The sequence below is a fragment of the Sus scrofa genome, chromosome 15 (genome assembly GCF_000003025.6).
Source record: "Sus scrofa isolate TJ Tabasco breed Duroc chromosome 15, Sscrofa11.1, whole genome shotgun sequence".
In the NCBI taxonomy this organism is placed as follows: Eukaryota; Metazoa; Chordata; class Mammalia; order Artiodactyla; family Suidae; genus Sus; species Sus scrofa.
In genome coordinates this window covers 72,296,876-72,316,463 of record NC_010457.5, presented here as the reverse complement: position 1 = coordinate 72,316,463, position 19,588 = coordinate 72,296,876, and the positions used below count along the sequence as shown (strand labels likewise).

Genomic DNA, 19,588 nt, shown 5'->3' with positions numbered 1-19,588 from the left:
TTTGTTGAATAAATTCATGTATTTACAGAGTTTTCTCCCTTTAGCTTCTGAGAGGACAGCATTGCTTTTTATTGTCACTTTGTGTACATGTTTATCTCAAGTATACAGTATTTTGATTAAGATTTCCCCAGATTCTACTGAGTTGTCTCATTGTTCTTAGTTATCCTTTTTGTTATTTTTGAGGTAGTGTTCAAATGCTCTCTTTGAATAGAAATAGCTAAAATGAATTCCAGCACTTTCAAACAACCTATAGATTTATTAAAAGTGCAAGATAGACAAACTGTAAGCCAACCGTGCCTACATATTTTGCTTTCTAGTTATAGCAGAATTATGTTTATAAGTGAACCTGAAGAAAAGTATTTAGTACACTTAGGTCTATTGCTTCCTTCATATTTTTCTAGATTTATGATGATGAACACCTGCTCCAATGATGAGCCCTGAGCCCCTCAGTATTGAAGTTGTGTGGATAAGATTTTTGTTGCTTTATTCTAAATTGTGTGATTCAGGGTTAAATTACTTAGCAGTTTAAATGAATGTGTGAACAAATAAAATGCCTGTAAAATGTTCTAGCCATTCTAACACAGTATAGTTCCTTTTCTATGTTTAATAGGTTAGTAGGTTAAAATGCACTATGGCACTTTACTGATTTGGGGAGAGGTCTTGATTGAAAAGTAGCCCCCATCACAAATCAAGAAGCATGATATTTATTTTTTGATGTGACAAAGTAAGCTCAAGACAAGTCTTTTTTTGCCCAATATGGCATTGAGAAGCTGCAATAATATTCAATAATGTTAATCAACAAGTGCAAAATAGCTAAGAACACAAAGAGCCTTTTTTTTTTTTTTGGACTGGAATGGATACCTAGAACTGTGAAGAGCTGGTGAAGTTTTAATACTTCCATACTTTAAATTTAACTTATATTATTAGCAAGGAACACATTTTCTGAAGAACTGCTAATCTTTTACATGCTCATTAGACATATAGATCCAGTTTCTCCCAAAGCCAGATGGTCTTGTGAATGATAATTTAAGCACATTTCTATATGCTAGACCTTTCAAATGGTTTGACTGGGAATCTGCAATCACTTTGACAAGTTATTTTAGCTTCACTACTTTAAATGACATGTGAAACAACATTTAAAGTGTAAGTTGAGCATGCTAATTGTTTCAAAATAAATGGGTTTATAAAATCATATTGTGAAACTTTATTATCACTTGAATTAATGATATAACATTACACTTTTACTTGATGTTAGTCCTTACAGCTGAACAAATAAAGCCTAGCTTTAAACTGAGGGAAAGCCTTGTGAGATTAAAGTGATGACACTTTATTAATATGAATTTTTGTGAAGTTTTACATTTAAAATCTTCAGAAGCTTTTTATAATTCTTGATTAATATCCTATTAATTAGTCCCATGGCAAATAAATATAAGGAAAATTTCTTTTTAATCCCAAAGCTCCATCCCCAAAATGCTTGTAGTACAACAAATTGTATGGTTTTTTCTTAAAAAAGAAATACTATAGCATGGAGTTTTTCGTAATTTTTACTTATCCTTTCTGTTGGTTCTTAAGAATTTATGTATTAAAAATATAAGCTTATATTTAGTCATTTGTTTCTGTGTAATTTTAACTCAAGTGGAGAGATAAATAGGTAATTTGTGCTTGGACTTCATTTATTTATTTTTTTGATTTTTAGGGCCACACCCATGGCACATGGAGGTTCCCAGGCTAGGCGTCAAATTGGAGCTGTAGCCGCTGACCTACACCACAATGCCAGATCCAAGCCGCATCTTCGACCTATGCCACAGCTCACGGCAATGCCGGATCCTTAAGCCACTGAGCAAGGCCAGAGATCGAAACTGTGTCCTCATGGATCCTAGTCAGATTCGTTTCTGCTGAGCCACAATGGGAACGCCTGGACTTTATTTTTACTTCGTAGTTTATCCAAGGTTCAATTTAGTATAAATCATTTGCTTTCATCTCCCAGTGAGAATGAATGTGGTCGTTTTCTTCTGCCTATGCATGTATGTTACACTTTAAAATCATGAAGGTCCTAGAGAGCAAAATTATTTTCACGCAGAACCTTCCTTCTCTTTACCTAATTGGCGGCATGGACATCCTCTCGTACTTTATCCCTAATTTAATTCCTTTTTGTTACTCCAAATATTTCAACCTAAACACCTCCCTCAGAAAAGGATCTGAAACATACTTGTATTGAGGTGTAGCTATAAAAGTAGTCATTAATGGAGTACCTGTCATGGCTCAATGGAAATGAATCTGACTAGTATCCATAAGGATGCAGTTTTGATCCCTGGCCTCGCTCAGTGGGTTAAGGATCCAATGTTGCTGTGAGCTGTGGTGTAGGTCACAGATGCTGCTCAGGTCTGGCATTGCTATGGCTGTGGCGTTGCTGTAGCCACCTACAGCTCCAATTTGACCCCCAGTTTGGGAACTTGAATATGCTGCGGGTGCACCCCTCCAAAAAAGTAGTAATTAATAAGAGTTTGTAGGGTGTCTTTTTAAGGGTGGCTTTCCCAGAATTCTAGTACTGTTCTGGGGGTTCTGGTTTCCCATTGGCCCTGGCAGAGCAACTGAAGTGTGCCTGGCGCTTATGTCCATAAGTGAATGGTTCACTTCCTTATCTTTGGATTTGAACAGCACTGTCTGATTGTTCACACACTATTATAGTGGCTTTTGGCTGTGTGGGAGGATTTCAGAGTCTATTATCTAAAACTGTACAGCTATTTATGGTTTTTAAGTGAAATGAGAGTTATTTTTTTATCTGTACCATAGAACACACATATTTTCTGTTGCAGGTTCACTCTGTTTGATTTGACAATGTTTTGAAGCCCTCTCCTATATGTTATTTCATTTGATCCTCACCTCAGCTTAGCAGGTGAGGGACTGTGGCCATCTCCAGTCTCATCCACCCACACCCCAGTGCCTTCCTATGAAGATTATTTTTATTGAAGATGACATTGTTATAAAAATAAATTCAAGATCAATTTATAACTAATGTTTTTTAGTGAATGGGTAGTACCACTAATCAGTCAAAAGCAACTAAGGTTCTCTTTCCTTAATGGAGCAAAATGTTTAACACAGCATGACGTGTGGCATTTGGTAGGTACATAATAAGTTTTTGCTGAATTATGATCATTATAAGAAAATAAACTTTATAGCAAGCTATTTTTTCCCTTTTGTTTGAAGTTTTCTTCCTTTCTTTTCTTTCTTCTTCCTCTTTCCTTCCTTCCTTCCTCTCTACTTCATTCTCTCCCTTTGTTTGTTTGTTTGTTTGTTTTTCTTTCTTTCTTTCTGTCTGTCATTCTGCCACACAGGGGACATATGGAAGTTCCCAGGCTAGGGGTTGAATTGGAGCTGCAGCTGCTGGTCTATCCCACAGCCACAGCAATGTGGGATCCTTAACCCACTGAAGAGGGCCAGGTATGGAACCCAAATCCTCATGGATATTAGTCAGGCTCATTACTGCTGAGCCACAATGGGAACTCCTCAAGTACAGGTTAAGTAAATTGATTAAACTTAGATAATATTGCATACTTAGGAAAGTATCTAATTTAAGATAATCTCTACAAAGATGAATATTCATTTAATAAAGTTGCATTGTTTAAAATTTCAAATATTGGAGTTCCCACTGTGGCTCAGCGGAAACAAATCTAACTAGTATATGCAAGTTCAACCCCTGGCCTTGATCAGTGGAGTAAGGATCCATTGTTGCCATGAGCTGTGGTGTATGTTGCAGACGTGGCTCGGATGTGGCATTGCTGTGGCTGTGGTATAGGCTGGCAGCTGTAGGTCTGATTCGACCCCTAGCCTGGGACCGTCATATGCCATGGGTGGGACCCTAAAAGACAAAAAAAAAAAAAAAAAATTTCAGATATTAAGAGAAATGCCTAATTTCTACAAGGAAGAAAAAAACTTAGCTTTTATTTGAGCAATTACAAGTATTTGCCATTCTTACAGGTTATCTCACTTCTAAGTTATTTTTATTTAAAATGTTACTTGTATTTAAAATTATATTATTGAGAAAGCTTACAATAGCATGTTGTAATCCTTGATTATGTGATCAGTATCACTGGACATGATCTCTAGGTGAATGGTCTGTTTGTAAAAAAATATTGCTTTGATTTATTTGCTTTTATATAGCATTGATCATCTTACATAGAAACTATCCACTACCATTTCTATTGTGTTAAAAGTTAACTAATGATTATTTCACAGCTATACAATTACTAAAATTAATAAAATTCATAATTGTTCTTCTACTTTGACTTTTTCTAGATGTATTGAACAAAAATTTAAGCGCTGTCCTCCCCTGCCTACCACTAGTGTCATAATAGTTTTTCATAATGAGGCATGGTCCACGCTGCTTAGAACTGTCCACAGTGTGCTCTATTCATCACCTGCCATTCTGCTGAAGGAAATCATTTTGGTGGATGATGCTAGTGTAGATGGTAAGAAAGCACATGCAAAGTAGATTGTCTCCTGAGTAGATCAATGTGGTGTTGTCCAAAGTCTCTTGGTTATATTGTACTCTCTATATGCCATTCCAGAGCTTGAATATAAATTATATTCTTATTCGCCATTTATATTCTTTCATCCATGTAGGGTGGATGAAAGAACAATCTAAGGATGTCCATATTCAAATATTTTGGAGTTAAAAAGTGTGTGAAACACCATTATTCATAACTTTGTAGTCCTTAATGTGAGACTTTTATTGTAAGACATAGAGGTTAAGAGCACAGACTTGAGCCTTGAGTTAGGCTGGTTTGAATCCCAGATATGGTCCTAACCAGCTATGTAATTGGACAAGTTACTTAATACCCCTATGCCTCAGTTTTTTTATATTTATCTGCAAAATGGGAAAAATGCCATATGTCATCAAATTTATTTTATGATACGTTATTAGTTTACATACCACTAGAATAAAAGACCCTTACAATCAATTAAGCTAGCTTGCCATTGCTTATAAGTATATAATTGTATAGCTTAGAACTGAGAAAATATATGATAACTCCTGGGGTTGTCTTAAAGACTAGATGAATTAATATAAATAATACATGAATTAAATATTAAAAGGAAGAGTTACCATATCCTGTTTTATTTTGGCTCTTTTAAGTATTCACGTACCATTTACAAAGTTAGCCAAAATCTTTAATGAATTTTCACTTAATTATACAAGTCAATAGTCAGTTGCTTGAGTTTCACATTTTAAATTGGACCCATAAGGATAATCTGACAAATACTCTAATTTGCTGAATTTTCAAACATTGCAAGTATTTTAAGTATCAAACAGATATAGATTATTCCAAAATTATTTCATTGTTTGCAAAGCTTATTCCTGAATGAGCTCAAATTTGGAACCAGATTTTTTTTTTTTTTTTTTTTTTTTTTGCTTTTTAGGGCCACATCCACTGCGTATGGAAGTTCCTAGGCTAGGGATTGAATTGGAGCTACAGCTGCCAGCTTATGCCACAGCCACAGCAGCGAGGGATCTGAGCCACATCTATGACCTACACCACAGCTCACAGCATTGCTGGATCCTTAACCCACCGAGCAAGGCCAGAGATTGAACCCTATTCCTCATGTATAGTAGTTGGGTTTGTTACCACCGAGCCACAATGGGAACTCCCTGGAAAAAGATTCTTTAAAGTCACATTCGAACTCCAGCACTAACTAGTTGTTTCTTTATCTATAAAATGGGAATTTGCTCTCCCATCAGATCTAAAGCACCATCTGTTTTGAAGTAAATCATTACTTTGTAGACCATGAGAAAAAAAACAAAACCCTGCTTCCTGACAGATGACGTCAGCAATTATTTCTACAAAAAATTCTAAATATTCCTATGGTTTCAAAATATCCTGAGTGAACTGAGGTTATGGTCTCAAGCTAAACTAACATCTACATGCAATAAAATTGCTTTTCACCAGAGACCTTTGACTTGGGTGTGAAACCTGTCCACCAAATAGGGAAGTTTTCTAGTTCAGGTCCCCTGGATTCAAGTTACACACTACGTATAGATCTTTGGTTTGAATCTCAAATCCTCTTACCTGGGTTACTTCATCATCCAATTGTAATCAGCTAATTTACTTATTGCTTGATTCTGATTTTTTTCTAATTCTTTCTATCTTTTTGGACCAAAGTATATGGACTTTTAAGTGACATCTGAATAAGTTCTGCATACCTGTGGTATGCTTTTTCTTAAAAAAAAAAAAAATCCCAAACTCTATTTTACAAATCTTTTCTTCTTTAGTTTATTGAACTTTTTCCTCAGATGGTTTTTATTTTGTTGATTTTTGAAGAAGTTGGGCAGTGGGGGCACAGTTAGACTACTTCTAGTAAGCTTTGAGTTGAAGGTAACCTGTATTATTTAATTGCACAACAAGACTAATAGGATTAGAGGAAATCAGATAAAAAATGACATCCATTTATAATCTTCCTGTTTTAATCATTTTAATCTAATCACTGTCTAAACATATAATGTTCATCTAATTATATCTATGTCAGAAATCTAGTTTTGAAATTGGATATTTTCCCATAACATTGTTAATAGCCTGTTTCTGTTACGTTCAAAACTTTAGTTTTTTCTTTTTTCTTTTTTTTTTTTTTTTTTGGTCTTTTTGTCTTTATAGGGCCACACCCTCCACATGTGGAGATCCCCAGGCTAGCGGTGTAACCAGAGCTGTTGCCCCTGGCCTACGCCAGAGCCACAGCAACTCCAGATTCGAGCCGCGTCTGTGACCTTCACCACAGCTCACGGCAACACCGGATCCTTAACCCACTGAGCATGACCAGGGATCGAACCCACAACCTCATGGTTCCTAGTCAGATTAGCTTCTGCTTTGCCACGAAGGGAACTCCCAAAACTTTAGTTTTAATGATGATGATGAATTAGATACATTGTACTTAACCTTTCACTTTTATTTACCCTTTAGTGTTAGTGTACATGATATTGCAATAAATCCTTATGCTTATTTTTTTCCTCTTTTTTAATTTTATCTTTGGTTAAGTTAGGAGAAGTAGAACTACTTGGTCAAAGGATCTGAATAGTTTTTATAATTCTTTATAGCAACCAACAATAGATTTGGAAACGTTGTCTTGGTAAGGACTATCTTTGCACAGTAGTGTAATTTGTCTTACTGAATCAAAGAGCTATTAATGAGTACCCATTACAGAAAATGTGTCCCTAGTTATTGTAAAGGAGCTTGTGAAGTAGGAACTATAGTCCCTGATATCAGTTTGCTGAAGAAAGAGTGGCATAAATATGTGGATAATCAATTAACAGAGAGCTAAACCCCAATGATAGCAAACAAAATATAATTAACATTTTCAGAGCACAGGCCATGTGCTAGTTGGTCCCTGTATTAAATGTCTTATTTGGATAGTGATCTTTCATCACATCGTCCCAATAATCCCCCCGGGAGGATAAATCCTAGCATGCCCATTTTTTAAAAATATTACTCAATGAATTTATTACATTTATAGTTGTACAGTGATCATTACAATCCAATTTTATAGGATTTCCATCCCACACTCCCAGCGCATCCCCCCATCCCCCAAACTGTCTCCTTTGGAAACCATAAGTTTTTCAGTCTGTGAGTCAGTATCTGTTCTGCAAAGAAGTTGATTGTGTCATTTTTTTCAGATTCCACATGTCAGTGATAGCATTTGATGTTGGTGTCTCATTTGTCTGACTTCACTTAGCACTAGCATGCCCACTTTTTTTCTTTCATCCCCATTTTATAGATAAAGAAACTGAGGTACGGAAAGGTAAAATAACTTGCCCACGGTCACAAAGCTAAAAGTAATGGTGCTATAAGTTGACCCAGGAAATCTGGTTTCATGGCTTTGTGTTTTTAACTTCACAAAATGAGGGGTATGGATGACGGCTAAATTTGGAGGGCAGATAAGAATTTACAGTAAGTTCAGAAATTGTGGGTAAATCAGAAACTTCTTTATATGAACAGTGGGAGAGTTTATTGAAGGAATTTGTAGTGATTCCATTTAAAAAATCAATTCCCATTAAGACCTATGAAATGTTTCTATTTTGTAAGTTTTTGCTTTACAAGTCTGCAATTAAAGCAGAAATGTCTGTGACTATATTTTTAAGACAAATTACAATCCTGCTTGTCTTTCAGAGAACTAATTCTGAGGTACTTAGATGTTAAAAAAGTTACTCTGAGACAATGTTTAGATGAGCTTATTTTTCTACAAAAGTTGGTCCTGAATTCTTACCTCCTTTATGAGTGTTTAAGCTTTAAATAAGCAACTCTCTTACCTGCATCGCTGGAGAATTGGAAAAAACCTAATTACAGATAAAGTCAAAGTCACCTACACTTGCTTCTGAAATCTGGCAGAAGCAACATCAACCCAGGATGTTTAATGACATTCTCAATATTCCCAAATCTTTTTGAGTCTGTGCTATGGGCCCAAGAAGGCCAGAAGAACTGCATTATATATGCAATGAAAAATCAGTAATGTTGAAAAAGCAGTCTTAAGAAGTTATTGAAAAATACAAACAACTCTTGACTGACTTGATTGAAATATTTTTCTTTTATCTACTGTTTTAACTCTTGCTTGTTAGTATGTATCTCATCCCAATTGGAAATTAAACACCCAGTACTAAAATTTTGCCTGTTTCTAACTTCATTCCTGGTTTGCATGCTCTCTTCTTCCTTTGTATTTTTACTGGAAAAAATTCTGTGTTGGGAGACTCTGGAGCTTTCGAAAATTTTCTGCTTACTCTTTGTAGAAATATTCTCAGACTGCTGTAGCCCTGGATTTTCCTACCCGTCTTTTTACTCAAAATTTTAGTCTTAAATTATTTTGACCACTGCCTAAAATATCAGAGAATTTTTTTTTTTTTGAAACTTGGCATTATTTTTTCTATAAATTTCCAGATTTAAATATCAGTTTAAAAAAGAATCAAATGTCTTTTTAGCCAAATTCAGTTTCTTTTACTCTTTTCTCTCTTTTCTCTGGCCTTTAAATGAGTCTTAACTCTTGGGGTCTATTCCTTTTGAAGTTTCTCACTTCCCCCAAACACATTGTTTTTATTGATATGGCACGGACAGGATAAATATTTCTTAAAATGTCACGCATTATTATAGTTCAAAAGTTAAGATTTGAATGCATAATTTTAATTTTCCAATAAAGAGTTAAAATAAAGACATAATTTTTACCTTAAGGGATGGATATGTACAACTGTTAGGATTAAGCATATAGAGGATTCATTGTCCTGTTGTTTATTAGCTTTCATATGTTATATATGAAAATAAATTTAGGAATGAGTTAATCCTGATTTTTTTTTCTTACAGAGTACTTACATGATAAACTAGAAGAATATATAAAACAATTTTCTATAGTAAAAATAGTCAGACAAAGAGAGAGAAAAGGTCTGATCACTGCAAGGTTGCTAGGAGCAACAGTAGCAACAGCTGAAACGCTCACATTTTTAGATGCTCACTGTAAGTATATACGTATAGAAATAGTTGTAACATTTTACTTCTCCCTCCCTCTAATTTAAAAGGTAAGGACGCCTTTTCTTTAAATGCGTAATTGCATTTTCTTTAACATCATTTTCAACTGGTGATTACAGCAATGACAGCCCAAACAGATCACAGCTCTGGGTAGGAAATTTCTTTCACTTATTCAAAGATCTTACCTCCTTTGTGTTTAAGGTGTCTTAATTTTTTGTCTTCTATTGACCAGCTTCCTCAGCAAATTATCCACGCCTGGATTTTTTTTTTTTTTTTCATATGCTCATTCTGTCAAAAAAAAAAAAAAAAGCATTTTTCCGTATTGTTCCTGATTACTATACTTTAAAATGAGTGAAAGCTTTGTTTAAGTGTGGTCAACCCTATCATTAAACTGTATCCACACTTACTTTTTATATTTCAGTTTTTTTTCCCCTAAATTCACACACTCCTTCTTGTGCCAAATTAGGGGTACCCCTTCACAGCTTCTGGTATCTTTCCCATGAACGTTGTCAGTTCTTTTTTGTTTTTGTTGCTGCTGGATTTGTTTATATTTTAATTTTTTGACTATCAGTGATTTTATTTTTATTTATTTATTTATTTATTGCTTTTTAGGGCCACACCCACAGCATATGGAGGTTCCCAGGCTAGGGGTCTAATTGGAGCTACGGCTGCCGGCCTATGCCAAAGCCACAGAAACTCAGGACCAAGCTGTGTCTGCTACCTACACCACAGTTCACAGCAACGTGGGATCCTTAATGCACTTAGTGAGGCCAGGGATCAAACCCAAAACCTCATGGTTCCTAGTCGGATTGTTTCTACTGCACCACAACAGGAACCTCAACTGTCAGTGATTTTAAATGAAGTATTTAAAAAGTATTTTTGCAGTCAGTGTGTTTTGTTTTGTTTGCTTTTTAGGCCTGCACCCATGGCTTATGGAAGTTCCCAGGCTAGGGGTCAAATCAGAACTACACCACAGCCACAGCAACATGGGATCCAAGTCGTGTCTGCACCCTGTATCACAGCTCACGGCAACTCCAGATCGTTAACCCACTGAGTGAGGCCAGGGTCGAACCTGTGTCTTCATGGATCCTAGTCGGGTTCATTACCACTGAGCTACAACGGGAACTCCCTGGAGTCAATGAATAATGTACACATTAGGCATTACTAAAATGTCACTTAGCTCCTCAAGCTCTAACTTTAGTGACTTTTACTCTTTGTATGAGTGCTTAGCTTTGGATTGGTCAGCCCTTAAATTATGTTTGACCAAGCAAATTGGCACATACACCGATCATTACAGAAGGGCTTTTGGATTTGCTTGAGTCTCTTAAGAGCTTTCACAACAAGTACTCTGTTAATACCGGTTTTAATTTAAGAAAAGTCTAAAGGTAATCCAAGAGAGGTGTTTTCAGAAGGAAATGGCTCCTTCTCCAATATGCCCTCTCCTGGTCCAAGATTGCAATAATGTCAGACTGGGCTTTCTTCCCCTCCTGACAAATGTGTCCAATGGTCCTCTTAGACCATGACGGCCAGACTCCACTTAGTGATGGGAAGCCCTGAGTAACACTGCTCATGCCACATCTCCTGAACTCTTGTGTGTGATGTGAGACAGCCTGGCTTGGGACCAGGGCGCTGACCTTTCATGCCACTCCTTCACACTCTTTCACTAGGCCTGGGCAGGTTTGGATAGTCTTTCTCCAACTGCCAAAATCAGAATACTCCTATTCCTGATTTATTTCCTCCTAAGACCCTGTCAGAGAAATAAAAGATTTCAGTTAAAATACCTTACTCAGGGAGACTAGTTTAAGTAAATCTGTATACTTCTGGAGCTAGTTGGTATTGATCAGCAAAAATTTATCCTTGGGGAGTTCCCATCATGGCTCAGCAGAAGTGAATCCAACTAGTATCCATGAGGATGTGGGTTCAGTTCCTGGGTTAAGGATCCAGCATTGCCGTGAGCTGTGGTATAGGTCCCAGACACTGCTTAGATCTGGCGTTGCTGTGGCTCTGGCGCAGGCCAGCAGTTGTAGCTCTGATTCGACCCCTAGCCTGGGAACTTCTATATGCCACAGGTACGGCCCTAAAAACAATTATCCTTGATTCACAGCCCATTTTAAAGAGAAATACACAGTTTGAAACTTAAATATAGCAGTATCATTTTGCTTCCATTCTGATTTTAAAAAAAAATCATTCATTTCCTAACTTTTCTCAATCTTGCCTTTCTCTTCTTCATCTACCCTCATCTCATGACAAGAAACCTTTAAGAAATCTCCCCTATATAAATGTTCAAATGACTTTATTATTCTCCTTTCTCTGTAAATCCTCTTCCAAAATACAAAAAACAAAAGCAAAAACAAAAAACCCTGAGTGTTTTCACTGAATTAATTAAAATTGTGTTCCTTCAGGTGAGTGTTTCTATGGTTGGTTGGAACCTTTGCTGGCCAGAATAGCTGAGAACTACACTGCTGTCGTGAGCCCAGATATTGCATCCATAGATCTGAACACATTTGAATTCAACAAACCTTCTCCTTATGGAAGTAACCACAACCGTGGGAATTTTGACTGGAGCCTTTCTTTTGGCTGGGAATCACTTCCCGATCATGAGAAGCAAAGAAGGAAGGATGAAACTTACCCTATCAAGTAAGATGTTGCTCTCAAAGTCTTATAAACAGTTATTTGTATATGTATGAATTCTTTGCTTTTTAGAGTAATTTCCTCCAAGGTAATTCACACTAACAAAATAAACACACATATTTTATATGAAAGGAATGGAAATGTCACTTATTTATATACTTGCTTATACATGGTATAACCAAGTAAGAAGTAGAATTAAGTGAGCTAATATCTTTCTTATAATCATTATTTAAGAATCCTTAAGTTTGGTTAGAAGATACATTAATCTTGCTCTGCTAGATAAGGATACTCAAAAATTTCCTCCCCGTCTCCCCAAACTTGAGTTTGAAGATAGCATTTTTAGATTTTATTAATTTTCAGAGTCCTGAAATTGTGATCTCTATTTGTAAATTTGATTCAATTGTTCTTAAAAATGTGGGGTTTTTTCTTTCTTTTTTATTTAACAAAGTTTGACAATGGATTATTTTTCAGAACACCCACTTTTGCAGGAGGCCTTTTTTCCATATCAAAAGACTATTTTGAATATATTGGAACTTATGATGAAGAAATGGAAATTTGGGGAGGTGAAAATATAGAAATGTCTTTCAGAGTAAGTTTATAAATATGATGCACATATTAAACAATGAAATGTATATTTCTGGTTGCTGACAGAGATCATCACAGATGTGTATAGTCTTTTTGTGCTTTCTAAAATGTAACTGTTAGAATAGAATAAATATATTTCCTCTTAAAATGGTACTTAATATATTTATTCATTGCTGCCAGTGTAACAAGAGGAATCAGTGAAATGCCTGTGTCCAGGCAATAACACCAATTAATGCACTTGTAGCTACTGAATTCCAGCCAAGATAAATATAATTAAATCTAGTGCTTCAGGAAATTGGTTGATTATCAAGGGAGTTGGGATGGAAAAAACATTTATGTATAATTTTAAAAGACATTGAACTTAACTCTTTGGATTAAATGAGCTTTTTCCCCCCCTCTATACATATTAAAAGTTAATATGAGAAACAAAGCAAAGGCGTTGGATGGTCTCCACATGTACTTATTTGATTTTGTGAGTTCATTTTCTACAGTGACTTTGTCATTCATTTCTCATCACTTAGTCTGGAATGTAGTGGAAAAAGAATTGAACTAGGGGTTGGAAGATTGAAGTTTTGGCTCTAGCTCCATCACATAATGGCAGGGATGATCTTAGCCAAGTTTGAGCTGCTTAAGGCCAGGGGTCTTGTTTTATTCATTTGAGTATACCCAACTCCCAGCACATGCTGGATCTCAAGCACAGTTTATTGAACTGAACATGTCACCAAGCTTTCTCATTTGTTTGAGAGAGAGAGAATATGATCACTGCCCTAATATTAGTATACATATTAAACATGACTTTTAGATTTTTTATTTATGGAAGACTAGCTTGCCAAGGTATTGATTTAGCAATCTGCCATATTATTATTATTATTAGCTTTTTATGGCCGTACCTGCGGCATATGGAGGTTCCCCAGCTAGGGGTCTAATCAGAGCTAGAGCTGCTGGCCTATGCCATAGCCACAGCAATCCAGGACTCAAGCAGTGTCTGTGACCTATGCCACAGCTCATGGCAACGCCAGATCCTTAACCCACTCAGCAAGGCCAGGAATCAAATCTGCAACTTCATGGTTCCTAGTCGGATTCGTTTCTGATGCACCATGGCAGGAACTCCTGCCATATTATTTTGAGTTAATGAAAATACATTTTTTTTGACCCTCTTTCTCTAAATTTATGAATTTTTAAATAATGACCAACTATTTCAAAAGTTTAATAGATCATGCTTTGGTAATTAGGACTATCTGGATTTATCTTCTTGATTACAAAGTCGAATACGCAAGGGGTAAATAGTCTGGGCCCACTTATTCCAAGTCTGCTGTGGAAGTACAGAAGAGCCTTTGGTCCTCTGTGAATATTAAAGACCTTGCATAATCTTTGCAAAAAAAAAAAAATGGAATTTATTTTTTGAGAGATCCAAAATCACTATTTTGTTAAAATACTTTCTGAAAATATTTTTTTTTCCTCTAGTGTGTCTGTACCATTTAATAAAATAGTTCTTTATATTTAAGAACTTAAGTTGAACTGGCAGGAAACAGAGACTGTAAAGTTGTAATAAATCTCTTATTTTTTCTTGTTATTGTCTTAAAGGTGAACTTAAAAGCAACACTTTGATTTTCCTAAAATACTGTAAATTTAAACAAATATCATTAATTATCAGGTGTGGCAATGTGGTGGGCAGTTGGAGATTATGCCTTGCTCTGTTGTTGGACATGTTTTTCGCAGCAAAAGCCCTCATACCTTTCCAAAAGGCACTCAGGTGATTGCTCGCAACCAAGTTCGCCTTGCAGAAGTCTGGATGGATGAATACAAGGAAATATTTTACAGGAGAAACACAGACGCAGCAAAAATTGTTAAACAAGTAAGTTAGAAATAAGTAAGTATATTACAACAAAAATCCACAGGTTCATGTGCCCTTTTACTTGTTTGAGTCAACTCAAGTATAAACTATTTTTAAAAAGTCATTTTTAAAGTTGGGCTTTTTAACTCAAAAATATATAATTTATTGCTGCCAGTTTTTTTCTCTTTCTCTCTCTCTCTTTTTTTTTTCTTTTCGAAGTCAAGTAAACTGCTTTTAAAAAATTTAGGCTTTCTACTTGATGTTATCCTTTTTAATATGGAAGATACCTAGTTTTTGCAATTTCCATGGCTCAGTACTTTACTCAAAATAAGATGAAATGGAACTGCTTTTAACTATTTTTAGGTGATGTGATTAGCACCTAAATCAAGATGCTAAGTGGCATTTTGAACTGGATAGAGCGTTAGAATGCGGCAAGGGAATGAACCAGGCAGATCAAGCCTTTTTAACTTCAAGTTCTGGTTCCACTACTTCCTGGACAGGTGACTTTGGCAAAGCCCCTTAAGACTTTAAAATGGGAATGGCACTTCATAGGGTGGTTGATAGGCTGGTGGGACAGGAGTGTGTGCTCCACCACATTTCTTCTTTTTCCTTCCCTGTCTTGAGATAAAATAGTCGCCTGTCTCTCAGAGCAGCTGTAAAATAAAGAAATAAGTAGTAGCAAATGTGTGGCACTGTGGTTGTTATTGACCTGTCCTAGATAAAAGCGCTGCAGGATCATCATGCCTAGTACATTAGAACAGACTCCCCAAAGTTTCAATATTGAATGTGGTAAACAAACTAGACAGTTTAAGGACATGCTTCAGTGAATGGCCTCCATCTCTTTGTAAGACAAACAGAGCTGATTTGCAAGGAGGTATATATTAGGATAAAGGGCATCAACATTTTGAGTGTTATAATGAACCATCTGGCTACCTCATTTCACTTTTTCTTTGGTTTCTGGTTTCTCCCTATAACATGTTAGTACAGTGCAAAGTCAGAGCACTATTGGGTTGGATTGCTGACTCTTTACCCACAGCCACCAAAACAAATTGGGCAGATTGTGTACTACCCAAGTACTTGACTAGGCAGGCAAGTGGATGCTAAATACAGCTTATGCTCTCCTGTCACCCCCAAAGGGTCAAGTGAGCCAGCAAAACCCCTGTTTTTAACCATGGGGCAAATAGATCTAGGAGGTTAAATGCTCAAGCTACCCAAAAGTCCTCTAGCATTTCATAGTTTTTGCTAAAACACCTGGGTTCAAAACACTGAAGTTTGCAGAGAAAATATTTTTCTTAGATTAACTCATAAGCTTGAGAATTTACTTTTTCAGATATTTAGGCATCCACTATAATCTAAATTTTTTTTTGCTGTATAGGCAAATACCTTTTCAATTTAATAGTACTTTTTATAAAATTTTTCTTAGTCCTATTAAATAAAGAAAAATTAAAAAACAATTGATTAAAAATTTGCCTTTTTCTATCAATGTGTTGCTATTGTTAGGATATTATTAGAAGACACTGTTAGAATTAAGCAACACCCTTAAAACTAGAAAAAATTATTCCCAACTGCATTTTTTTGGTAGTCTTGACTGGAGAAGAGACATAAATTACATTATGCATGGTCACTGTTTCTCTGTACTGCTTTCTCATACCTCACTTTACAGACCATTTTTGTGTGAAAAACTGGGATCCATTTTACATGCTCCACCACCATTTTTTGCCCTTGGCATTTCTCTAGGGATCTTTGTCCCACAAGGTTTGTGGCACAAAGGAAGAATAAAATAGCACTAAGTTGGCACTGAAATGGTCCTTGAATCTCTTTGAAGTCAGAAGTGAGCAGCCAGGCATTCTTGCTGCCTGAATGGATGGTAACTAGAGTTAAATTACATTTTGCATTTTGGCCCAGAATTTTTATATATGTATACTAAATGTAGATATAAATAATAATATTTGATATACTTTATCAGTGCTATTTTAAGCATTTCCCTTCTCCTTTCCTCTTTCACCAGAAATCATTTGGTGATCTTTCAAAAAGATTTGAAATAAAGCGCCGCCTTCAGTGTAAAAATTTTACATGGTATCTAAACAATATTTATCCAGAAGCATATGTGCCAGACCTTAATCCTGTTATATCTGGATATGTGAGTATTTTCCTATTCCTTTTTACTTGGTGTACTCCTTGCCACCAACTTTTATGTGGCTCAGGAAAGATTTCTGAAATACTTTCTGGTTTATTGCTTTTGAGATTTTTATATTGTTATTATTAACACAACTTCCTGAGATTAACTGAAAAAATACATAAACCATATAGATTTTTTTTTAAATTTATAACTTGAAAATTTCCCTTTAGATTAAAAGCGTGGGTCAGCCTCTATGTTTGGATGTTGGAGAAAATAATCAAGGAGGCAAACCATTAATTTTGTATACGTGTCATGGACTTGGGGGAAACCAGGTAAGCGCTGCCCTAAAAATCCTCCTTTCTCATTATACCTACAAACATGAGTAAATGGTTGTATGCTTTTCAGAACTTCTAATTTTATGTTCAGGTAAACTGGTATGTGAAATGTTTTTAGATTAAGTTTGGAAATTAATATTGAAATTGCAGAGTATTTTAATTTTCACTCTGCCTCTGAAAACAATTCGAGGTTGCCTACCCATCCAGTAGAAAAGCAAATGAGAGAACAGTAGAATAATGCCATTCAAAATAAAAAGTAGACTTTCCTATGAGGATCTATAATGTAACATGACTGTTGGTGTGGTGATTTTGCTAAATTATACAAAAAGGCTATGTAACTGGATTCTACAGCAAATAATGTCATGTTAAAACCATATTTTTGTGGGCCATATATTATTTCAATATATACTCTGAAAAAGGTATATTCTTGATTCTCCTTGTTTGATATCACCCTTTGACTGCTTTACCAGTTAAGATTGAAAAGTCAAACGTCACTATGGGTAGAGAACAAATTAAAATATTGCTTCTAGTTTTTAAGTTTCCTTTCCTTGTCTTTTACAACTTAATTCCTAGAAGGATTAGACTCTTTCTGTCCTTTGTTAATTCAAGTTGACGAAGTGACCCCTGCATGCTAGATATTCCTTTAGGCTCAAGCCATTTAGATTCTAACTCTTTCAGGAAAACTCTATGTCCAAACCAACATTTACAGGCAGGATGATAAGATCTGGGATAAAGTATCTGGGGTATGGAGAAAGGCATTTGAATTAGACTGGCTATCCATACATTTTCCTGGGAAAGATGATGTTTGAAAACATTTTTTTGAAAGGTACATAAAACTTCCCTTTTAACGGTTTTCAAAAGATAATGTGAGTGAAGTAAAGTACTGGATGGCCTTTCTTAGCATCTTTGAGATCCTAAGGCTTATCTTTCTTAAAGAAGTATAGCCAGAGCACTGTTTTCATACTCTAAATCCATTTTCTTTCAATGTCTCCATCTGATGAACTATCAGTTATAAAAATAACTGATATTTGTTGAAGGAGGTAAATTAAGCATGAGGCTAAGACCAGGGAAACTCAAGATTAATTCAGCTAATGTTTGTAGAGTGCCTACTCTAATACACAGAAAAGGTTTTGGACAGACCCTGCCTAGCTCAAAATAAAGGCTCAATAAATATTAGTGCTAAGACTAATTATTTCACTATTGAAAATCAATTATGTTCACTTATTTTATCTTTGGAATGTCAACATTATGAAATATTTGATTTGTAATGGATGCTCTTACTAGATACATTGCCAGACTTTGGTCTGTGTGTGTAGCCAGCTAGCTACACATACAATTCCATTAGAGCGCCATGAAAGTTCTCCCCGATAGACTATGGGAACCCTGAGAAGAGTGTACTTTTGTGCATAGGACAAATTCAGGGGAAATTAAAGCAGGAAGGTAATATTGGAATTGGCTTTTTTTTCTTCTTAGAGTCGCACCTGCGGCATATGGAAGTTGCCAGGTTAGGGGTTGAATCGGAGCTGCAGCTGCCAGCCTATGCCACACCCGCAGATCCGAGCTGCATTTGAGACCTACACCAAAGCTCATGGCAACAACGTATCCTTAACCCACTGAGCAAGGCCAGGGATTGAACCTGTATCCTCATGGCTACCAAACGGGTTTTTTACTCACTGAGCCACAGTGGGAATTCCAAATTGGATTTGAAGGATCAAAAGGAGGTAGCTAGGCAGAAAAGGATCCAAAAGGATTTTTTTTTTTTTTTTTTTTTTTTTTTGCTTTTTAGGGCTGCACCCACAGCATATGGAGGTTCCCAGGCTAGGAATCTAGTCAGAGCTACAGCTGCCAGCCTACTCCACAGCCACAGCAACATAGGATCCTAGCTGCATCTGTGACCTACACCACAGCTCATGGCAACACTGGATCCCCAACCCACTGACCGAGGTCAGGGATCAAACCCACATCTTCATGGATACTAGTTGGATTCATTTCCGCTGCACCACAAAAGGAACTCCCTAAAGGATATTCTGTGGAAAGCACAGTAATGCAGTCTTAAGAGTTAGGAGTTCTGCATTGGTTAGAATTGTGTGAAAGGAGCATAATGTATAATTGGGACAATAGTTGATGTAACATTAAAAGTGGAAGATTTCAGGTTCCAGTTAGAGTGTGGACTTTATCTTAGCAACAGTAGTAATTCACTTAGGGAAGATAAGGGATCAAATCAATATTATAAAGGACTAACTGGCAACAGAGTGAATTGGATTATAGGAAGAGAAATTGGAGGTAGCTAGAAGTGTTGCATAGGGATTTTGAGCGTCTGAATAAGAGAAGTGAGGATGTGGAAGTAAGGATGGGTGGGATGATAATATCTGAATGGAAAATTCAGTAGAACTAAGGGGCTAATTAACTGGACATGTGGGAAGAGTAATAGTAACAATAGCTAAAAACGTATTGAATGCTTACCATGTACCACTTACTGGTCTAAATGTTTTACATATATCTTCATAACCCTATGGGTATTAAATTACCCACTTTACAGGAGAGGAAACTGAAGCATGAAGAGTACCCTGTTTAAATGTTTGAAGTTTAA

The 19,588-nt window shown here is 36.0% G+C and overlaps 1 protein-coding gene across 3 annotated transcripts in view; it reads left to right on the top strand.

The window, feature by feature from the left end:
* The window catches only part of GALNT3 (polypeptide N-acetylgalactosaminyltransferase 3), a 67,023-nt gene that overhangs the window by 27,061 nt on the left and 20,374 nt on the right, over positions 1 to 19,588 (top strand). For all 3 annotated transcript variants that reach the window (XR_002339064.1, XM_021075048.1, XM_021075049.1), the window contains exons 3-9: positions 4,297 to 4,469; positions 9,333 to 9,482; positions 11,897 to 12,131; positions 12,597 to 12,714; positions 14,365 to 14,565; positions 16,553 to 16,684; positions 16,894 to 16,995. Coding sequence is in view for 2 of the 3 variants with exons in the window: in XM_021075048.1 (XP_020930707.1) it covers positions 4,297 to 4,469; positions 9,333 to 9,482; positions 11,897 to 12,131; positions 12,597 to 12,714; positions 14,365 to 14,565; positions 16,553 to 16,684; positions 16,894 to 16,995 (1,111 nt within the window). In the remaining variant the exon portion in view is untranslated. The remainder of the gene's footprint in view (positions 1 to 4,296; positions 4,470 to 9,332; positions 9,483 to 11,896; positions 12,132 to 12,596; positions 12,715 to 14,364; positions 14,566 to 16,552; positions 16,685 to 16,893; positions 16,996 to 19,588) is intronic.